We start from the raw sequence: 21,851 nt of genomic DNA on the forward strand, positions 1-21,851 counted from the left end.
AGAGATCCACCCTAACGAGATGGTTATCGTCCAAAAGAAACTCTCAGTCCTATTAGATCTGCCCTTCTTGTGCTTCACTGCATGCTTCTAGAAGGGGACTGCTGACTAAGGAACATGGTTGGCCTACAGGCGACCCACTAATCAGTCAGGAATTTCTAATCTGTGAGTCCCGCGGATGGACTGCAAAGCAACAGTTTGGAAATGAATGCAAAATGCTTGCATGCATTTTTCTGCAGAGAAGGTCCAAAGTTTTTGTCTTCTAGAGGGGGTCCGGCACATTAGATTATGACATATTTGAAGGTAGCAGCTGGGTCTTGTTCATAATTGTATCCACTGCGCCCAGCACCTTGCTGGCACATCTACAGAATGAACCTTTAACACAAAGAGCTGGTGAGGGTAGGATGTGAACTCAGCCAAGGAGAAAGCTGCATAGTACGGACATGGATGAAATGAAGAAATTCTGTGAGGCTCCAAACACAGAAGAACCCTGATGAAGAAGCAGTAAAGATGGCAAAGAAGCACCCAGAAAGAAGAAAGTGTCTTCTCACCTTCACAAGCTGAGAGTCCCCAAGGCGAGACCCAACGAACACAACACCGTTATCGAGGTATGTCAAGCATTCAGCAATAGAGGTCTAGAAGAGAGTCAATGGCATGAGAGACGTCAGAACGAACACCCCATGGGAGACTGACATGTCCTACCCCCTCCTTGACATCTGCTAAGAAAATGAACAGCTGCAGCCATGAGTCCTGAAACAATTCTCCATTTCAAATCCCCAGGTCACACTAAGCAAATGTTCCTAAATCTCTGAAGCTTGTGACTCCATTTATCACATCCTTACAGTCAGAAAAAACTACACTTTCTCTTGCGGGTGTCTGCTCCAAATCATTTTAATCCCAATGGCTCCGATCTCCTCAAAATAATTAAAACCTCTAAAATTTACTGCATAATTCTTAAACTTTTTAGGGAATCTCTTCCTGGAATTGAGTATCAGCATTAAACTAATCTTTAATTCTGAATGGCATCATTTTCCTCTTCCTTTTTATGCTTGAGGTAGTGCCCAGCTGTCTGTGAGATTCTCTGACATCTCACTTACTCAAAAACCAACTTCCACAGCAGGACTGACCATTCGTGGCTGGGTGCTAAGGACTACAAATCTCACACTGCTCACACTGAGCCACATTCCCACACTCGCTATACCCCTAGGAGAACGCGGCAGAGCAGGGACAAGCCCTACCTCTCCAAGGAGCTCCACACGGAGATCTTTGAGGGTGACAGTGCCGTCCATCTGTTCCTCCTTCTCCAAAAGCAGCATGAAGAGCCGTCCTTCCATGTCTCCCAGCAGATAGCGGGAACCATTGGGGTCCACACGATTGTGACAGACAATCGTGCTTTGCTGCCAAGAGGGAAGACATGGTCATTAGAGATTAAGGGTCTCCCATAATCAAAGAGCAAACCTTTGCGAACCACTCCCTTTAGCAAATACAGCCATTTCACGAGCAAGGAATCCACTTAGCTAAAACTACATGTGTGAGTGAACATGGGGACACTTTTATTCTGAAGACAATTTTCTGAGGAACTCAATATACCTTAAATGGTTATTTACACTGGAACATGGAAACATACAGAAAGTAGGAAGCAGCTCTAAGTATTCGCTGGACTATGGATACTACCACAAGTTTGGTTATTTCTCCTATCACTAATTACCTCCCACTGCTAATGCTACCATAGATTTTGTTATTTACTCTTTAACTTAATTTTGTATTAATTCTTATGACTTGAAACATTAAGGTTTGAAACTTTTAGGACTAGTTTTTAAGTCTATATAACTGATTGCTATGTCACCTTCACATGACCTGAGCTCTGAAAACATTCAATAAAATGGAAAATCCTTCCCTTCTTAAAGTTGCCCCAGTCGATGGAAAGGGTAAACCTACTTTGATTACTACTTCTTTCTTAGTTAGTAAGCAAGCTCTCAGTAAGCAAAACCAGGCCGGTCTTTGTATTCCCAATAACCAACACAGTATCTTATGTACACAGTAAACAGGACAACAGACATCTGTAAATGTCTGTCCCTTTGACAAACAGGGAGAAAGACAAGAGCAGGGTACGAACAAAGGCAAAAAACGGGAGGGAAAAGTAAAAGACCGCTGCTCACCTTGATAATAGGAGGGGCAATTGCCAGGTATTTGTCACCGTTGTGATAGGTGATTGATTCCTGTCCAATGATGATGGCCCCTCCGAAGGGCTCTGGGACTGCAGGAGAGAGCGCAGCGTTAGAATGCTCAGCACTTTGGACCTGCCAAGCCTGCAGCAGCAAGGGCACCGATCCAGCCATCTCTGAGGCAAACCTTAAGATAATCATTCTTTTTTAAAAAGACATCAGAGTCCAGGGAGCATGATCGCCTTTAATTGAGACTGCTGTCTGAGAAATTTCAGGCTGGCATTATCTAACCCTGGTGATATTTTTATTGTCACTCTTCTGGTGTTTCTGAGTTCCTAAGGGTGGGGAGTCTTCTCTTGTGTTCTTCTGCCTGCATTCCTCCCCTTTTCTCCTAAGCTTTGGTCCTTCCTAACTCAAGGCTTTTTTTTTTTCCTTGTTCCTTAGCTTAATTTCCCCCATTATCAGGGCCACCATTTAGAAAAGCCAATTCTCACTTGGGAGTTTTAAAATTTCTCTCCTAGATGAGACACTCGACACAATGTCGTGGGGAGGATACAGGAGAAGGAGCAAAGAGGCCTGGAGTCCGGCCAAGGCTTTGTCAGTGAGGCACAGGCACGGGCAAACCCCTCAAGCCAGGCTTCCTCATCTGTGAAACAGTCAGATTAGATAAACTCTATAGGTCCCTCGCAGTTTTTAAATGTTATGCCCAACAGTAAAATGAGAAGAATTTCTGCACGCCACTTGGCAAATCAATCTCAGCGGTTCATAGTTAACCCCTCCACCCCCAAATAAAGGAAAGTTGTACTTTTTGGAAGGAGTAAAAAAAGAGATAATCCCAAAGACAGAAATGGGAAAAGCAAAGAAAAGCACATTTAGAAACAGGAGACCTCAGGGCTGCTGAGTAATGAGTGTGCATAATAGCACCTGAGCACCGAACTGAAGGAGCAGAGGTAAGGCAGGAACGAGTAAGGAACGGGCCCAGCCCTGGGGTAGGGGGACAAATCCCAAACCCCAACCAACCTGCAATCACCATGGAAGCTTCAGCTTCTACATTCTCCTGTTTCCAAGGGCCCTTATTGAACTCCTTCTCTCGGAGAGACACCTCATAGGTTTTCACGTGCCGCCCCTGAGGGTCCTAGGTGGGGAAAGGTGGGAGTGGTTAGCCCTTAGGACAGGTGAAGCTTGGACTGGAAAGGAGTCCTGAAAGGGACAGGCCACGACCACCCAGCATCTGACCACCCTGTCACGTTGGTCTTACTATCCTGACCCATGAGTACGTTGACAGCCACCAACTAAGCCTGTGACTGGGTAGACTGAGACTCAGGCCTACTGTTTTCTCACAATGCAACCAATCAAGAAAGGCTTAAGAATTAGAAAAGCCAATCTGACATGCCATACTAATCACCATAAGAGATACAACATATACAGGTACATTCGCTGGTACTTATATATATTTTTTCTATGGCCTCAAGGAACTTATGAAACAGCTTTTTAAAAAAAAGCCAAAAACAACCATACATTGAGAAGCCAAATATACATCTAAGAGATTTAAAAAATTTGTTTGAGGGGCGCCTGGGTGGCTCAGTCGTTAAGCGTCTGCCTTCGGCTCAGAGCGTGATCCCGGAGTCCTAGGATCGAGCCCCGCATCGGGCTCCCTGCTCTGCTGGGAGCCTGCTTCTTCCTCTCCCACTCCCCCTGCTTCTGTTCCCTCTCTTGCTGGCTGTCTCTCTCTCTCTGTCAAATAAATAAATAAAATCTTAAAAAAAAAATTTTTTTTTTTGTTTGAGGGGGTGCCTGGCAAGCAACTCTTGATCTCGGGGGTCATGAGTTTGAGCCCCATGTTGGGTCTAGAGATTACTTAAAAATTTTTTTGTTTGGGGCACCTGGGTGGCTCAGTCAGTTAAGGATCTGCCATCTTCTCCTCCTTCTTTTGAATCATGCCTCGAATCAGTCATGAGGCTGTCAAAGTCACCCCTGAGAGACTAAAAGAGCAGGGACGGGGAGGATACAATCAGCCAGTGGGAGACGGCCTCAACAAAGACCAGATGAAAGTCAAAGAAGTTATGGAAAGAATTCAACACTGTTTGGAGGCAGGGGCCAAAGCTTAATCACTGTTAATAGCTCCTGACACACTTAGAATGACTACCTTTCACATTGTAAGTCCCTAAATATTCACAACAATATTTGAATTTTGGGCACAAAACAGGAGATAGTCATTTTTAGTTGATGAAAGATCTTCCCATCAATGACCAGGGGTAAGACTGAACTTCACGAGAAGTTCAAGCTGGGGGTCTGACTTGGGCCCCTGAGACAGACAGACAGACAGACAGACAGACACACACACACACACACACACACACACACACGAATGAAGATCGTTCATAACTGGCAGCCCTGAGACTAGGAACAGACAGAGTCAGCCTTAAATAACCAACATCAGTGTTTTAATGACCTGGTATTTACAAAACTGAAGAAGGGAAAGAAATTCTAAGTTTTTATTTCAGTAAAGCACAGTGAGCAAGATCAAACAAAATCCCCTGAAGTACTTTCAACCTTATACAACTGAACTTCATTCCAACCAGCCTCTGAACTCTAGCACTTAGGGTGACACTAAGAAACACACAAAAATACATTAGTGTTTCCAATACTTTAACACAGATACCAAATGTGCCCACACATAGCACTTGGACCCAGACTATGTTTCCTTCCACCATTTATTCAACCATACGCAAGTGAAATGACCTCGTGCTGTATGGCTCTTTGTTAAAAGGCTGAGATTTAACCAAGATACAGCAAGTTAGTATGATGCTCTGCCACCCCACCCCCACTTAACAAATCTGGCTCAGAGAACAGCTGCCCAGGATCAGCTCTGCTGAAGTTTTAGGCATAGACTAAAATAGAAGTCAACAGCCAACAAGTCACCAGAGAGTGAGTGCTGGACAAAATGCAAACTCCTTCTTAGAAGACATAAGTAAGTAAACATCACCAAGACGTTTTTTCTTTGCTTATAAGGGCAATTTCTAGATCATTTCTCTACAGCTAAGTTTTAATAATCCCCTAGCATGCCGTTAAGAGACTCAGACAAAGTATAAACTGGGTCACCCTATAAAATCTCCAAGGTCCACAAGAATGTAATCTCAGGATTAAAACCTGCTACCAGCGCCAGAGAGCTTCCTGCCTCATTAAGTACTACTGCAACCGAAATCTGACCCATATTAATTATGCCATACAAAGCATCTCAGGACAAATACATTAAACTCTCTGCCTACGCTACCAAATCCAGTCCAATTAGTGAAAATCAACTCCCACAATGTGAAACCACATAGCTTTTCCCTCTCTCCTCTGGCTTCAGTACCTGGTAGACAAAGCAGATGGTAGGTGCTTGGCAACCATATAGGAACTTGACATCGATGACATGCAGCTCCTCGAGGCGGATGTTAAAGGCCTTGAGCTCTTTATTGTCCCGGTCTAGCGGAATAACCTTGAAAAGGCCATCATAGAGTCGCAGGCCAATCATCCTGCACTCAGGGTCGATGATGCCAATAATGCCAGTCTCTGAGGGGCGGCCAATCCGGTCCTGAGAAGTAAAACTGGGGTTAGGGAAGAATCTCAACACTCAGAGGAACAGAGGTCACCAGGCACCTTTTCCCCAAGATGATTTTAGGGATGGTAATAAAACTAGTGACATCCAACTAACACTCCAGGGAGCCCAAATGTCAGTGTGTACCTTCTTGCAAAACGCTGATTCTTAATGAATTAGTACCCTGTCCCTTGGACTCTTCCTTTCCTATAAAAGCTTAAACCCTTAGTGTTTTCTCCCTGTTTCTCTGATCACAGAGAGAGCTGCCCCCAGCAATTCAATTTTCTTTATCACATCATGACAGCTCTATCCAAAAAACTCTCATCAGCCTGAAGCAGCCACCTCACCTGGACATTGCCATGGGCTCGCGTTATGATATCAATGCTCTCGCCACTCTGCTTATATTCCAGGATGCAGGCATTGTATTTAGCTGTCAGGATAAACAGCAGGTCCTTGCTCTCCCCCTGGAAACCAAGGTAATAACATCAACAGAAGTTCTTTTTGAAACAAGAATACCTATCCAGCCTCTAAGCATCTTTCTTTAAGCATGCTAAATTCTTTAAGAACTTTCTTTTCTCCCTGAAGAGAAAAATCCATAGTGAGTAGGTAACACACCCTGAGGGTTTGTGCAAAAGGCCAGAACTGAAGCTGGTAAACATCTAGTCTGCACTTTGATGACTATGCAGCTCTTTGCCCTCCCTACAATAACGTCTTGTCTATTTCCATCTCAAGCTAATCTCACTCATTCCATTCAAATTCTGAAAGATGAATGTAATGCCTCCTCTAATCCTCTCCAACTATTGGAAGAAAGAAAAAAACATGAATAACAATGGAAACTAAAATGGACCTACAAAGTCTTACCTACTTCTTAACAGAGACCCCAAAACAGTAAATATTTTGTTCAAAGGTTACAATTAAAATTTTGAATCCACTGCTTTCTTGTCAGATTCAATTAGAATGTAATGAAGCAATATGGATGAAAACATCTGAATTATAATAATGATGATAATACTGTGAAAACAGTTAACAGCAAATGTTTGCTATGTAATAGCTCCTGTGTTATTAAACATTTCATCTTTGTAATAACCCAGAGATGTTATACTGTTATCCCCATTTTGCAGACAGGCAAATAAGGCTCTGAAAAGTTAGGTGGTACCCAAAGTTAAAATTAATACGGAATAAAGCCAGAACTGCCCTAATCTAGAGCCTACTCTCTGAATCAGTATGGTGACCCACATTTCAATCTACTTTAATTTCCCCTTCTAAAGAAGTCAACTCGATCAATTTTTTCCCTAGTGACTCTTCTGCCTCTAGGAAGTTTGTTCAAGAATATCAATTGAGGGATGCCTCAATGGCTTAGTCGGTTAAGCAACTGCCTTTGGCTCAGGTCATGATCCCAGGGCTCTGGAATCAAGTCCTGCATCAGGCTCCTTGCTCAGCGGGAGGCCAGCTTCTCCCTCTGCCTGCTTTCCCTCTGCTTATGCACGCGCGCTTTCTCTGTCAAATAAATAAATAAATAAAATCTTAAAAAAAAAAAAAAAGAATAAATTTGAAACCCACCACTCAAAAGAAAGAGACTTTCTCTCCTAAACCTCATTCCACCCACCCCAAGCAAAAGTGTAAAACAATGTATGTAAAACCATCTAAGTTCTCGTTGCTGGGCCCAACCCAGAGCACTTACCTTGGGCCTGAAAAGCTCCATGACCGCAATCTTCCCATACATGCCCACCTCTTTGACGGGCCGAAGCCCCTCAGCAGTGACCACATAGATCTCTAATCTCGTGTTTTTGGCAATCAACAGGTTCAAGTCTTCAGCTGAAGTAAAGTGTCCTGAAAGGAACAGATCCTCTAACTTTTGAAGCCAGAGCAGGATCTAAATAATCCTCACTTCTACTTAAATACCTCCAGAATTCTCATTTACTTCACGTATTTCTCTGGCTCCCTCCATTCACTTCCTTCTTGCCAAATCCAGCACCTCAAAAAGTCTCACTTCATACATTCAAGAAAGCTACTTCCTTAATCAGACTAAGAAAACTGGACTGGGCCTAAGAGCAGCATGTCCTTCAACTGACAATGACTGTGAAAACCTTTCAGATGGCTCTGTGCCCTCAAATTTGACTTTTCCTACTGCAGTGGCAGACTTATGTCATTAAGGGATGCTGGAAAAAGCGTACATCTCCATTCGGCACTTCTCTAAATTTTCACAAACTCTTTACCAAACAGAGCAGAACGAATGCAAATTCTCAAAGCTTTATATGAAAACATTGCTTTGTCCACATCTCTTGCCTTCCCCGCAGTCTACCAATACCCCGGTTCACACGCCTTCAGAGCTTTCCACTTCACAAACAACAGAGTTTTGTTTTGGAATCATGATTAGGATTTACATAAACATACAAATTTGAGGTCTTCATGTTCTGCTGAGAACGTGGATCAAGATGATTATTCCCGGGTTCTGGACATCTGTGCCCTTTGTAATCCTTGCATAGTCAACAAGGCAAACCCAGCACTGGGCTGGGCCATCCAAACCCTCTTCTCCAGCAGCTCCCTCGAGTAAACAACAGCCCCGGGCAGGGCAAAGAGAACTCCTCTCCTTTGGGTGAGTGCGTACATTCCTCACATCCCTCCACCTCCTGCACGTCCCAGGCTCTCCCACAAGAAAATTCTGACCCTCCAAGTCGCCACCACCACGGCCCCTTCCCCTAACCGCACGAGGCCAATCTCGGGGTCCAAGCACCACCGCACAATCAATTCACACTTCGCTCTCTGTCCCAGTGGGCCCGTCCCTGTCCCCGAGGCCAAGTGACCTCCCAGGACGAAAGGGGACCCTCGAGCGCAGCTTCTGCTCCCCAAAAGGCGCGTGCTGAAGACTGCTTCTTTAAAGTCGTGGGCTGGGGGGAGCTCCGTCGGCCGCCAGCACCTTCCATTCCCGGGACTCGGTCCCGCCCGGCCGCCCCAGGAGCCACGGGCCTCCCTAGGCCTCGGTTCCCCCCAGCTCCCTCCCTCGCGGGGTCTCCTGCCCTGGCAGCCTCACCGGTCACGCAGCCGTTCACGGCGGTGGGCTTCTGTGCCGTTACCACGTAGTTGTACGACATGTCGAGGTCTGGGACGGCCCGTCGGCACTCGAGCGCAACGATAGAGAAATGGACACAGGCGAAGAGACAGGGGCCCCCACCCGCGCGCGGCGAACTCCACTGCCGCTGCCTCCGCCCCACAGACACGTTGCAGGCCAGAGCGGCCGGGGCGCGGGGCATCACGGGACGGCCTCACCTGGCCTCTTGGAGGACTCACGGCGCCCTAGGCGGCCAACCAAAGGAGGCCCCGCCCTCCAGAGGCCCCGCCCCGTCTCTTACCGCCAGAGCCCGGAGTACCCGGATGAGGGCGCGCCGTCGGGGGTCGTTGTGAAGCGGCAGCGGCTACGGAGGTGGCTGGTGCGGGTGTGAGCGGGTGGGGGAGGTGCGCGGACACCCCCTCCGCTTTCGGAGCCGACCCGCCGCCCTCAGCCCCAGTTCGCGCCCTTCGCCAATCCACAGACGCAGTCCTCTTCCCCCTTCCATTGCCCCGGGAGGTCTCGGGGCTGTTCTCCTTTTTGGAACCGGAAGTACTGCAGAGGTCTAGAAGGGGAAGGGGGTGACAGCAATTTGTGCGCCTCCCAGACTAGAACCGAAGTCTGGACCTCCCTCTCCTTAGCACCCCCAGTTCATCCAAACTCAGCCGGTACTCTCACCTGGCCCTGTAATGGTTGATCACCCCGCCTCACCTCCTCTTCCTAACTATGTTTCATTTTTCAGACTTTGAAGGGCCCACTGGGCCACTTCCCCAGCATTATTCGTGCCCCTGTTGCTGTACAAATTATGACCTCAAACACAAAACCAGAAGTTGCTGGGTGAGACCCTTAATGGCCCAAGAAAGCAGTCAGCCCCGCAGTTTCCAGGCCACTCCACACCAGAGAGGCTTTGCAAGGAGTAAGGGAAAACCACGTGGCTTGGAGTACCTTCAGAACGCCACAGAGAAGGCAATCCCCATTTTACCGATGGGGAAGCTGAGGTTCAAGGGAATTGGTCACAGCATAAGCCCTTGGATGACCCTAAGAGACCTCTGAACAAGGCTGAACTGCGGGGAGCTAAAATGTCATTGTAGTTTACCTGTGTGGTTTCCCACACCAAGGACTCTGCCTGACTTCGGAGGCACTGAATTTACCAGTAGAAAGAACACAGGCTTTATAGAAAGACTGGGTGTGGGTTTAAGCTTTGGCTCTTACCAGTGTGACCTTGGACAAGGCACTAGAGCTCTCTGAGTCGTTCCCAGAAGTAAAATGGGGTCACAGACTCAGCTGCCTCCTTCCTGGTATGGTGCCAAGACCAAGTGTGTGAAGATCTTCGTAAACTTAATTCCCTGCATGTGATGCCCACGTAAGAGATGAAGTTACTCTGTGGGTACCTGCCCCTTCATGATGAGGTGGGGTGCTGTTCCTGGGCATAAAGGCAGCCCTGTGCCCAACATGGATCGATCTGTCTTCTGGCAGCCAAGTGCAGGTGTGAACCTTGGTCAGCCCCATGCTCTTCTCCATCCCCAGTGCACGTACTAGAGTTTGGACTTGGATCAAAGTCTGGGGCAGCTCCCTCATTACCAGGGCTCTGGAAGCGTGATTGTGCCAGTAGGCTGCCAGTGCCTCCAGCAGCTCATACTGTTCCCCTCTTCTGCAGGCGCTGCTGCCACCTTCACTGTGCTGAGACCTCCATAGCAGCCACAGAATTGCCCGTCCTCCGGCGCCTCAGTGTGAAGGTGTGAACTCCGCGTGCTTCAGAGCCTCCTCACCATGGTGAGTCCCATGAGAGCCAGGGCAGAGGAAGGATACCGTGGTCTTGGAGCAATGGGGGTGCCAGCCCTAGGAGTGCTGGAGTTCCTTACACCCTGACGAAGACATGCTGCTGCCTCCTGAGGTTCAGAGAGGTTAAGAGAGAGGGTCATCCTTCCTCTCAGGGCCGGATCATTGCTTCTTTCCATTTCCCAGCTGGTCCCACCCGGGCCCGGGGCTGCAGTCCCTGAGTCCCTGCAGGGCCCATGTGGCCCTGGTCTCGGTTGTACATTTAGAGTAGAACATTATTAGTTACCTACTCTGTAATAGACACTGTACCAGTCACAGAAGGAGCCACGAGGGTTCTGATGCCTTTTCCTGAGCCTGGGACAAGTGTGGGCTGGTCCCAGAGGTGGGATCTGCACTGTGGGAGGCTCAGCATGCCCCTGGGGGCATCACTGCAGGCCCACTCTAGGCTCAATCTGAACCAAAGCAGGTTTTGGACAGACCTGGGTTCAAATTTCAGCCTATCACCAACCAGAGACCTTCTTATAAGAGACTTGATCTCTCTGAGCTTTTTTTCCCTCTCGTCTGCAATGTGAGGCAGATAAAGGCCCAACATCCGAGTGTCTGTTAATCAGACCAGAATCCTGGGGGCCTCACTCAGTGCCTAATCAACTTCCTTTCCTTTTCTATCCTCTCAGGCCACTGGGAGCCAGGGTTGGCACTGGTTCCGACCCCTCCTCTGGCTCTGGTTCAGAAGTGGTTGCAAATCTCAGGCAGGACTGACTGTCAGGGATGGCGGGGGTGGGGTGGGGGCGGGGGGTACATTCTTGGAGGGTGGTGGCGCTGGAGGCCAGGCTTGAAGTTGAGACCAACTCATAATTTCTTTGCATATTTCAGTCCCTGGAGGGCTCCGAGAGCCACAAGCCCATGCCCTTACTAGGGCGAGCCCTCTGCCAGGCTCAGCCTCCTGGGAAAAGCAGCATGATAAGGCTATAGTGGAACCATCTTTGGAGCCAGACTGACCCGGACACCTGCTTGCTGTGTGACCCTGGGAAAAGTCATTGAACTATGCCTTAGTTTCCTCTCCAGGCTAATCTTTCCTCCATGGGGTTATTGGGAATATTGCGTGAAACATGCTCAAAAAGCACTTAGACCCTGGGCCTGGCTCTCAGTCACTACTTGGGAACAGAGCCAGTGATAACAGAGTTGTTATTCTGCTCGCTTCCTGCTGACCTCGGCTGCTCTCCTTGGAGAGCTCCCGCAAGGCCCAGGGAAGGCCAGAATTTGCTCCAGGGAACCAGGTGCCTGCAGGTTTGGGATAGGAGCCTCTGGGAAATGCACCTTGACAGGCTCTGACTCAGCTGCAGCTGCCCTGGGCCACCAGGCGGCGCTGGGAGCCTGCCCTCTGGGCCCTTATTGGGTCCTACTGGTCCCTCTCGCTTTGTGACAGAGGCAGAAAATGCCGCCTCGTCTGCAAACCTCGTTCAGCTAGCACCAGCTCTTCGGAGCCTGTTTGAGAAAGGGAATGACTGCCTTTTATTCAGTTCTTACTCTACAATAGGAAGAAACTCTAGTTTATTAAGTCCCCGATTCACTGAGGAAGACAAAGGTCAGAACAACAAGGTGTCTTCCCTGAGTTCTCACAGCTGGTGAGAGGCAGACAGGGAATTTGAGCCCAAGAGCTCATGACTGTGACCGCAGAACCCAAAGCGTTTGCTACTCTAGCCCCCACGCTGTCTCCTTCTGCCTGCACCCCGTGTCAGCTCAGCTCTACCCTCAGGCCAGCTGCCCGAGACCCTCCCACCGAGGTTCCCTGTGGCCGGGTTCCACCTTCCGCTTGTGAGGACCTGCCCACCTCTTCCTGGTGGTCACTGGTTGCTCAAGTCATCCTAACTTGCTTCCTGGCCCAGCCACCGTACGATTTCACACACCCAGACCCTGGTGTGTACTTTCCCTCTGCCTGGACCGTCCTTGTCCTTTGTCCCTGTCCCCGGGCCCTTCATGCCCTTTGCTTCGCTAGCTCCTACTTCTCCTTCACGAAGACTTCCAGGATCCACTGAGGAGATGATACAGGTGCGTTCCTCTTGTGTAGCCCTTCCCCCAGCACGTGGAGATGATCGCTTTGTGTGTCCGTCAAGGGCAGGAGCAGCATTCTGTCTGGACTAGCGCCAGGCACACTGTGAGGCTCAGGAAATGTTTGTCGAGCATCAGAGGCCCAGTTGGAATAGCAAAAGAGTGCGGGGCCTGTCTGCCGCCTTCTCCTGGGACAGGAGCCTCAGCCTGGGACCTTCTCCTCCTTTGACAGAAGAAGGCTGTTGGGTCCTAATTTTATTAAATTTTTCTAGACTCAGGACTCTGGTTCCCTTCTTTTATCTATATTGAAGCCACTTGTCCAGATGAATGTAAGCCATAGTCCAAAACATTTCATAAATTTTGCCCTCAATCAACAGTCCCAAATTAAGAGAACTCACAGAAACTTCCCTGGGGTCCTTATGGCTAAGGGCTCTCCACCATAGCAGTGTGGCTGGGCAGGATGGGAGCGTCCCCACCAACCACACCGGGGACTTCCTCCCACCTCCTCTCTTGCAGACCTCCAAGAAGCTGCTGAACACGGTGGCAGGCTGTGCCGACGATGCCCTGGCTGGTCTGGTGGCCTGCAACCCCAGCCTGCAGCTCCTGCAGGGCCACCGTGTGGCCCTCCGTTCCGACCTGGACAGCCTCAAGGGCCGGGTGGCGCTGCTGTCGGGTGGGGGCTCTGGCCATGAGCCTGCCCATGCCGGTGAGTAGTCTGGGACAGAGGTGGGAGGCACAGTGGATGGGGGCTCCTGGGAGATCCTGCAAGCTGCCAGGAGGTTTAGGAGAGAGCCCAGGTCGGGTCCTGGTTCCCGCTGTCAAAATCTCTCAGGCTGTGATCTGGGGCCAGTCATGGCCTTTCTCTGGGCCTCAGTCTCTACGTCTTTAAAAACACAAGGTTGGGCCAAAGGATCTCTCAGGCCCTTCCAGCTCTGAGAGTCAGTGATTTTGTGAATCCTGGCTTTCCAGGCCCCCCTGAGTCCTCCCCCTCCTCCGTGAAGCCTTCCTGACTTTTCTAACCTAGAGTAGTATCCCTCTTCTGAATTCCCACCCTGCATTTTCACATACATCACGGACAGCCCTGGATTGTTTCCTGCTCAGTGCCAGGCACCTGAACTGTCCTCGAGAACTCCTGGGGGGCGGGGATCAGGCTTTGTATCCTCTGTACCTTTCCTGTCTCCCTCGGCAAATCCATCCGTCCACAAGCACCCTTCATGAGTACCTGTCGTCACCTGGCACTGTTTGGGGCACGAGGGCTATAACAGTGAACCAGAAAGACAAGATGCCTGCCCTCACAGAGCTTCTGTTCTCCAGGGTGACTGTAACCAGGTAAACACGTAAGTGAAAGAGAGTGTTCACCAGAGCGTGTTAAGTGAAGTAGCAAAGACAAGAGAGCAGGGAAAAGGAACAGGGAGTCACTGGGGACGGGGTGATGACTGCCTCCGCTGGGAGGGCATGGAAGGCCTCTCCAAGGAGACCGCTCCCGAGGAAAGGTCTGTGGAGGGTGACCCCGGTGCTCTTTCAGCACCAAGCACACAGCAGGGTTCACCAAACTGTGAAGCCCAGCAGCGTGGGAAGGCCTAGGGACTGCAGGCACGGGTCCCCAGCCAGCATCTGCTCCGTCTCCAGGTTTCATAGGGAAGGGGATGCTGACGGGGGTCATCGCGGGAGCTGTGTTCACTTCCCCAGCAGTGGGCAGCATCCTGGCAGCCATCAGGGCAGTGGCCCAGGCGGGCACAGGTAAACCTGGCAGGCGGGAGGGGCTTCTGTGGGGAGGGCAAGCACTGATGGGGCCCTGCTGGCTGCTCCTGCAGTGGGGACCCTCCTCATCGTGAAGAACTACACTGGGGATCGGCTCAACTTCGGCCTAGCCCGGGAGCAGGCCCGGGCGGAGGGCATCCCCGTGGAGATGGTGGTCATTGGGGACGACAGTGCTTTCACCGTCTTGAAGAAGGCAGGCAGGCGGGGGCTCTGCGGCACAGTGCTCATACACAAGGTGAGATTTCCCACCCGGGACACTGGCTGGCCGGCGCCCCCCACCCCCAGCCTTCTCTTTCCAGGCAGCATCCGGGACCTGGACCTTTCTAGCCAGCACCCCACCCCCCACCTCCCCAGAAGCTACTCCTTCCCCAGTGCTCCCTGATCCAGGAAGGCCCACCATGCCCTCAACTCTCTAAGCCCAGAATCTAAGCATTTTCCCAGACCCTTCCTCCACACGCAGCCAGTTGCTTTGTCTTTAGGATCCAGCTCCCGAACTGCCCCTACAATGCACGTGCCTCTCCGAGCCCTGCTCTTCCTGTCCCAGCCTTGGTTCAGTGCCCATGTGCTCATGCCCAGCCGGCTGCCGCTGCTTCTCACAGGGCTCCCCGCCTGCTTCCTGCCTACCCCTCCAGTATGTTCCCCATGCTGCCCCAGAGGTGCCTTTCAAAAATGCATATCTGACCAGGTTGTTCGCCTGCCGAAAGCGCTCTAGGGTTCCAAGAGTCAACCTAGGCTCCTTGGTCAGGCACCCACCACACTCTTGCCCCTCCTCCCCGACTTTCTAAGTTCATCCCTCTTAGGCTCCATTAACACCAGTGCACTGCATGCCTGGGCTACAGCTCCCTTCCGGGGCTTTACTGATGCTTCATATAAGGCTGTGAAAATCCTTTCCCTGTCCAGCCCCACTTGGGCCTGGCTACCTCCTACAGTCCCGTAAGGGCCCACCTCCATGTCCCTCCTGTGGGGAGACTTCCCTCCTCGGTGCTCCCATGACATCATGTTGTGATGGACCTCACACTTAGTGTTCGGTTTGTGTGTGTTTGCCCGACCCCAGCCTAGATTCCGATTCCTCCGAGGTAGGGACTGTCACTTATTCACCTTTTTTCCTTCTTAGCACACATTAAATGCTTGGCAAAAAGTGGGTGGGTGGTTGGCCGGGTGTGTGAGTAGACAGAGACAGCCACAGTGTATATGCCACAGAGAACCAATTCTAGGCTAGTAATCAGGAAACTGGCCACCGCCTAGCTGTGTGACATTGGACAAGTCACCTCCCTTCTTGGAGCCCATTTCTCCATTTGTGAAGTCCCTTCTGGCTCCCACAGATTGGGGTTCTTGAAGATTCCAGGCAATTGCCCTATGAACGCAGAGAGTGCGTTGTTCTGCCCTAAATGTGGTGGGCCAGGCTGATGTGGCAGTCCTGAGATGCCGTCTTCCCAGCTAGAAACTCAGCCCTGGCCCCTCTCCTCCCCTCAAGCTGTACACTGACTCCTTCCTCTTATCTGTGTGGGTGCAGGTGGCAGGTGCCCTGGCGGAGGCAGGTGTGGGGCTGGAGGAAATCACAGATCGGGTGAGCGCGGTCGCCAAGGCCATGGGTGAGTGCCGGCCCAGGGATTTGGAAGGGGAAGGCGGGAGGTTGAGGCTGGCCTTGGGACTGACTAGGCGCAGGTTCCCTGGGGCTGCATAGGAGGACTTTCCAGGTGATTCCCCAGGGCCTGAGGGAAGGTCTCCCTGGGGGAGTTCCTAGGGGCTGGCAGCCTTGGGTCCCCAGGCTGGGTTTCTCCTTCACCACTGAGGTGACAAGTGTGGCAGCCTGGCTCAGTGAAGACGGTGCACTGGGCAGGGCCCCGAGGCATGGCTGCTGCCTGAAGCCTGACGCCAAGAACAAAACAGTCACCCTTTCCACGTCACTTCCCGTAGGGACCCTGGGAGTGAGCTTGTCCTCCTGCAGCGTCCCTGGCTCCAAACCCACCTTTGAGCTCTCACCAGATGAGGTAGAGCTGGGCCTGGGTAAGTTTGGGGGCCCCTGTCCTGGCCCTGCCTGTGCCCTGGCTTTTGCCCACATCTTATGCCCTTGGAGCTGGTGCCAAAGTAGCCTTAGTAGGTTTTTTTTAGGCTTTTTTTTTTAAGTTTCTGTATTTAAGTAATCTGTACACCCAATGTGGGGCTCAAACTCACAACCCTGAGATCAAGAGTCACATGCTCTTCTGCTGAGCCAGCCAGACGTCCCAGTGTTAGTATTTTTAAGTGGGCATTTGAGGCTCTTCTGGCCCAGCCTGTCTGGTCTCTTAACCTGCTTTGCCGTCCGTACCCAGGGCTCTGGCCATGGGCTGTGTGCCCCACCTACCTCCTTGCCTTTGCTCACACCCTTTCTGGGCCCCTGGGCCCCTGCCAAAATGCAGCCCTTCTTTCAAAGGCGGTTCAGAGGCTACCCAGCTCCCTTCTTCCTCCCCCCATGCTTCCAAAGCGATGGGCAGAGGCCTCATGTGGCCTCGCTGTGATTGCTTCTAGTTGAAGCTACTTAACTCGTTAAAAGTTAAGTAGTTAAGGCTCTGGCTGTCTCCACCACCCAGCCATAAGCTCCCAGAGAGTGGAGACTGTGTATTTTTCATCATTCTGTGCATTGTCCCCCACACTGCTCACATCCACAGCGCTTAGCTAGTGCTGAGCACTTTGTAAATCCTTGAGAAAAACACGATGAGTGAATCCCCTGGCCCTGAGTGGGTCAGCAGTGACTGAGTCTGTCCACAGGGATCCACGGGGAAGCTGGTGTGCGCCGGATAAAGGTAAGTGGACTCCCTGGCCCAGGCTGGTCTTAGACCAAGGCCTTCCAGCACAGCTCACTCCTGGCTCTGGCTCTGGCAGATGGCAAGCGCCGACGAGATTGTGACACTCATGCTGGACCACATGACGGCTTCCTCCAATGTGTCCCGTGTGCCTGTGCAGTCGGGTGAGAGGCTGTCCCACTGTCTCCCAGCCTTTCCTCCTACTCTGGGCAGAGGGCCTGGAGAGTCTCACGTGGGTATCCTTCCTGCCCACAGGCTCCTCAGTGGTGTTGATGGTCAACAACCTCGGTGGCTTGTCGTTCCTGGAACTGGGCACCGTAGCCGACGCCGCCGTCCGTGCTCTGGGTGAGCCTCACACCAGAAGGGGACTGCCCTAACCCCTGGGGCTCCTTTCCCTGCAGCCCTTTGAAGCTGGACAAAAGAGAAGCAGCCACAGTGGGGTCTTATGATGGCCCAGAGCAGGGGCTATGTGGGCAGACGAGCCCAGGTCAGACCATCCCTGTGCCCGCTGATACCTGGGGACCTTGAGCCTCTTTCCTTGTCTGTGAAGAGGGGGCAACAGTAGTTCCTGCCTTTTAGGGGTATCGTGGGGATTACATGAGATTAAACAACGTATCACACTTAGCGTGGGGCCTGGCACCCAGTAAGAACTCAGAAAAGGAGACTTCTGATTACCTACCTACCTACCTATAAAGGGGGCACTTCCAGGGAATATGGTAATTCGGGGCATCCTTGAGGGATGGCCAGAGGGGATCTGGCCATCTCCCTACTAACCTCAGGGTCCTAGCTTCCAAAGTCCTTGTGTTCCTCTTCCTGTTTCTCTCTCTCATGCTGAGGACAAGTGCCCATCCTCCGCTCCTTCCCTCATGGACTTCTATGCTCTGGTATTGCAGAGGGCCGCGGGGTGAAGATCACCCGTGCCCTGGTGGGCACCTTCATGTCAGCCCTGGAAATGCCTGGCATCTCTCTCACCCTTCTGCTGGTGGATGAGCCTCTCCTGAAACTGATCGGTGAGACCTGGAAGCTGGGGTCATCCAAGCCAGGCCACAACCATGGGGGACTTGGAGAGACCCCATTAGGGCTGACCATGACTTCTGTAGAGACACCCTTCATGGCTTCTCCAGCCTTCAGCTCTCACTTGAGGACTTGGTATTAGGGTCCTCCCCAGGGACTCTCCACGCTTCCCTTATAGACAGTAGGCACTCGGTACTTGCTTGTTGATAGGGTGGGAGCCAGACACCAGGTGGGGAGTCCAGGTCCCACTTAATCCCTGACTGGCTGACATGTGTTTATGAGATATCCTGCTGTCCCCTAGATGCTGAAACCACCGCGTCGGCCTGGCCTAACATGGCCAAGGTCTCTGTGACTGGGCGGAAGCGGAGCCGGCCAGCCCCTGCTGAGCCTCTGGAGGCCCCTGATTCCACCACTGCGGGAGGTACCAAGCCCCGCTGTTGGGGAAGGTGGCCCGGGGCTGTGGCTTGTGCTCTGAAGGGTGTGCAGTGGGCGGGAGCTCTTGTACCCACACCTCCCACACCGGTCAAGGTGGGTTGTGAAAAGGCCGGGTGGGCCTCTGCCCCACTGTGCCCCGTCTCCAGGTTTGACCTCGAAGCAAGTGGCGCTCGTGCTGGAGCGGGTGTGCGCCACCCTCCTGGGCCTGGAGGAGCATCTGAATGCCCTGGACCGTGCTGCCGGCGATGGGGACTGTGGTACCACCCACAGCCGCGCTGCCAGAGGTGGGTGCCAGGGTCCCTCTGGGGTCAGGAATATGGGTCCTGAGATTTTGGCATTTCATGAACCGGAACAACTTCAAAAGCATGGGGGGAGTGCTTACATGGAAAGGCCAACATTTATTTTGCGAAGAGAGATCATTCACAAACCGGGCCCCTCTTTCCTCTTTTTTGCTAAGGAAAGGCTCTCCTAATACTACGAACGTAGAAGGGTGGTTGTTGCAAAAAAAAAAAAAAAAAAAGTAATCTTTTTAATTTTTTTTTAAAGATTTATTTTGAGAGAGGGAGAGAGAGAACGGGGGCGGGGGCGGGCAGAAGGAGAGAGAGAATCCCAAGCAGACTCCACACTGAGAGTGGAGCCCGACACAGGGCTCCATCCCCCAGCCCTGAGATCGTGACCTGATCTGAAACCAAGAGTCGGATGCTTAACCGACCGCACCGCCCAGGTGCCCCAAATGTAATCTTTTTTTAAAAAAATTATGTATTTACATAGGTATCTACGTGCGTATGTATGTACCCCAAAAATCAAAGAGTTGCGTGTTCTCCTGAGCCAGCCAGATGCCTCAAAATGTAATGTTTTACAATGAACAGTAACTTCAGGTTCAAGGGAAACTCCTACAGTTGTCCTTATTTTTCTCAGCTTAACGGAGACTAATGAAAAGCTCTTAATTATCCCGCATAGTTCTGTCAAGAATCGGGGCTACCCTGGGCCTGGCACCGCTCTTTGCTCTGAATACAACAGTGAGCAAAGCAGATAAAACTCCCGGCCCCCGTGGCTTGTGGCTTATTTTCGGGTGGGGGAGGCACACAGTCAACAGGGACCATCAGTAAAAGACAGAGGATGGCGGTGCGCAGGGCTGAGGAGAAATGAAGCCGGGAAGCGAGGCATGGTAGGTCAGGTTGAGGGTGTCCGGGGCAGGCCTCACCTTCTGGGTGAAGGCCAAGGTTCCTGTCAGTCCCCATTTCCCACCCCTCCCTAGACCGCACCCAGGATGTAGAAAGGGAGCTTTGGGAATCGCCTAGGTTGGTCCCCTCAGCCTCGGCCAGGGGCCATGCCTTCCACCTGCAGTGAGGCCTGGGTGCTTGGTTGGGGCACAAGCAGATGGGAGGGAGGATCACTGAATTATTCCTTTTTCTCTGCCTGCAGCCATCCAGGGGTGGCTGAAGGAGGGCCCACCCCCTGCCAGCCCTGCCCAGCTACTCTCCAAATTGTCCCTTATGCTCCTGGAGAAGATGGGAGGCTCCTCTGGGGCGGTGAGTGCCAGTAGCCCCTGGGACCAAAGGGCTAACACAGAGGGATCCTGGGATTGGCTGAGGCCCAGGCCAGCCCCATGCGCTCAGCGTTCTGGTCCTCCCCAGCTCTATGGCCTGTTCCTGACTGCAGCGGCCCAGCCACTCAAGGACAAGACAGACCTGCCAGCCTGGTCTGCTGCCATGGATGCCGGCCTGGAGGCCATGCAGAAGTGAGCCAGAGCCCCATGCCTTAGACCAAGGGTGGGCTGGGGGCAGTGGACAGTGTCACCTGCTCCCAGCCAGGCCCCATCCCCCACCCTAAAGGGAGTCCCTGCAGGGAGTCTTACTCATCCTCTTTCCCTGCCAGGTACGGGAAGGCTACTCCAGGGGACAGGACTATGGTGTGTATTCAGCCCAGCCATTCCCTCTTTGGAGTACAGAATCCTTGAAGGCCACCCTCAGTGGCAGGGCCTGTCTTTACTCCCCTCTCCCTCACCTTGTCCAGCTGGATTCCCTATGGGCAGCCAGACAGGTGCTCCAAGCCTGGAAGAGCCCAGGAGCCAATCTGTTCCAAGTTTTGACCAAAGCAGTCCAGGTGAGTGAGGCTGGACCCAGTGACCCAGGAAGACAGGCTTGGAGTCACCAGGCTCCTATGTCTGTGTGACCTTGAGCAAGTTAATGTTTTTCCTGTCCCTGTTTCCTCCTGCAAACCTGGAGAGCATTACTGGGCTCAGAGGGTTGCTGTAAGGCTTGAGATATATGGAGCCCCAGGGCGTCTAGGACATAGCAAGCCCTCAGTAGATGGTAGCCTCTTGCCCTGCTAGAGGTAGGCGAGAGGTGACCTCTCCACCCGGGTAACAGTACTTAGGGTGCTGGAAGGGCTGGGACAGGAGGGTGTAGGGTCCATGGGAGGAAGGAGGCCTGCTGGCTTGTCCTTGAATCTGCTGTCATGCTCCCACCCACTCAGAGTGCAGAAGCTGCAGCTGAGGCCACCAAGAACATGGAAGCTGGAGCCGGACGAGCCAGTTACATCAGCTCTGCGCGGCTGGATCAGCCGGACCCCGGGGCAGTGGCAGCCGCGGCCGTCCTCCGCGCCATCCTGGAGGCCTTGCAGAGCCCGGCTGTGTGAGCGCCTCCTGGGCCTTGGTGCCTCTCTCACCACTGTGCAGAGGTGGCCACTGTCGCTTCCTCCTGTCTTCCAGCTGTTACCCTCCCTCACCTCTTGCCCCCAGGGCCTGTCCTGAGTTCAGCAGGGAACCTCTACCAGCCTCCAGAATTCCTACAGACACCATAGGCCAAGTGGGTTGTGTACAACTTTGGCCCGGCCTTTTCCCTCTTCAGGGAGGTGGAATTCTGGGGTCACCCCGCTCTGCCCCCAGCCACTTCAGGGGCTCCACGATAGGCATTTTCCTTGGGTGGCAACATGGCTTTTAACTGGCCATGCTAATTCGGTTTTAAGGTTCCTTGTGAAAGGCCTTTTGACCTTGAGCGAGTGTAGAAAAGCAAGCGAATAAAAAACCACATTGAAGCTAGAGCTGCTGCTTCTGCTGAGGGACGTTTTTCCAGGGGTGTGAACCAGGGGGCCCACTAAAGCCCCAGGCACTAAAGCCTCAGCCCCTGGTTGAAATGATCATGACCCACCGCTTACCACCTGAGACCCAAGGGCAGGGTCTGCGCCGCTGGGCTGGCTCCACTGGGAGCCCCATTCCTGTTTTCCAGTACACACACCAC

General features: G+C 52.1%; 2 protein-coding genes across 3 annotated transcripts in view; one reads left to right on the top strand and one right to left on the bottom strand.

Annotated features, from left to right (window-relative positions):
• The window catches only part of DDB1 (damage specific DNA binding protein 1), a 30,122-nt gene extending 21,135 nt beyond the window's left edge, over positions 1-8,987 (bottom strand). The window contains exons 1-8 of the mRNA XM_045786797.2: positions 8,774-8,987; positions 7,424-7,572; positions 6,090-6,206; positions 5,518-5,739; positions 3,183-3,297; positions 2,157-2,254; positions 1,236-1,394; positions 549-632 (exon numbers count right to left, since the gene is read on the bottom strand). Coding sequence (XP_045642753.1) covers positions 549-632; positions 1,236-1,394; positions 2,157-2,254; positions 3,183-3,297; positions 5,518-5,739; positions 6,090-6,206; positions 7,424-7,572; positions 8,774-8,834 — 1,005 coding nt within the window. The 5' untranslated portion in view covers positions 8,835-8,987. The remainder of the gene's footprint in view (positions 1-548; positions 633-1,235; positions 1,395-2,156; positions 2,255-3,182; positions 3,298-5,517; positions 5,740-6,089; positions 6,207-7,423; positions 7,573-8,773) is intronic.
• Positions 8,988-9,075: 88 nt separating this feature from the next.
• Positions 9,076-21,654, top strand: TKFC (triokinase and FMN cyclase). 2 transcript variants are annotated; one of them, XM_045786799.2, is made up of 18 exons: positions 9,076-9,163; positions 10,446-10,561; positions 13,133-13,322; positions 14,246-14,356; positions 14,431-14,612; positions 15,891-15,969; positions 16,295-16,384; positions 17,126-17,160; positions 17,240-17,324; positions 17,416-17,505; positions 18,054-18,170; positions 18,476-18,595; positions 18,756-18,893; positions 20,035-20,141; positions 20,247-20,350; positions 20,488-20,521; positions 20,626-20,715; positions 21,088-21,654. In XM_045786799.2, the coding sequence occupies exons 2-18, from the start codon at positions 10,559-10,561 to the stop codon at positions 21,247-21,249; spliced, it is 1,737 nt and encodes a 578-aa protein (XP_045642755.2). In that variant the 5' UTR covers positions 9,076-9,163; positions 10,446-10,558; the 3' UTR covers positions 21,250-21,654. The 2 variants fall into 2 exon arrangements, with proteins under 2 accessions (XP_045642755.2, XP_045642754.2); XM_045786798.2 differs by lacking the exon at positions 9,076-9,163 and having other exon boundaries at positions 10,382-10,561.
• Positions 21,655-21,851: the final 197 nt, after the last annotated feature.

This window comes from Ursus americanus, chromosome 24 (assembly GCF_024610735.1).
Source record: "Ursus americanus isolate L20-20 chromosome 24, mUrsAme1.1.p, whole genome shotgun sequence".
Lineage (NCBI taxonomy): Eukaryota > Metazoa > Chordata > Mammalia > Carnivora > Ursidae > Ursus > Ursus americanus.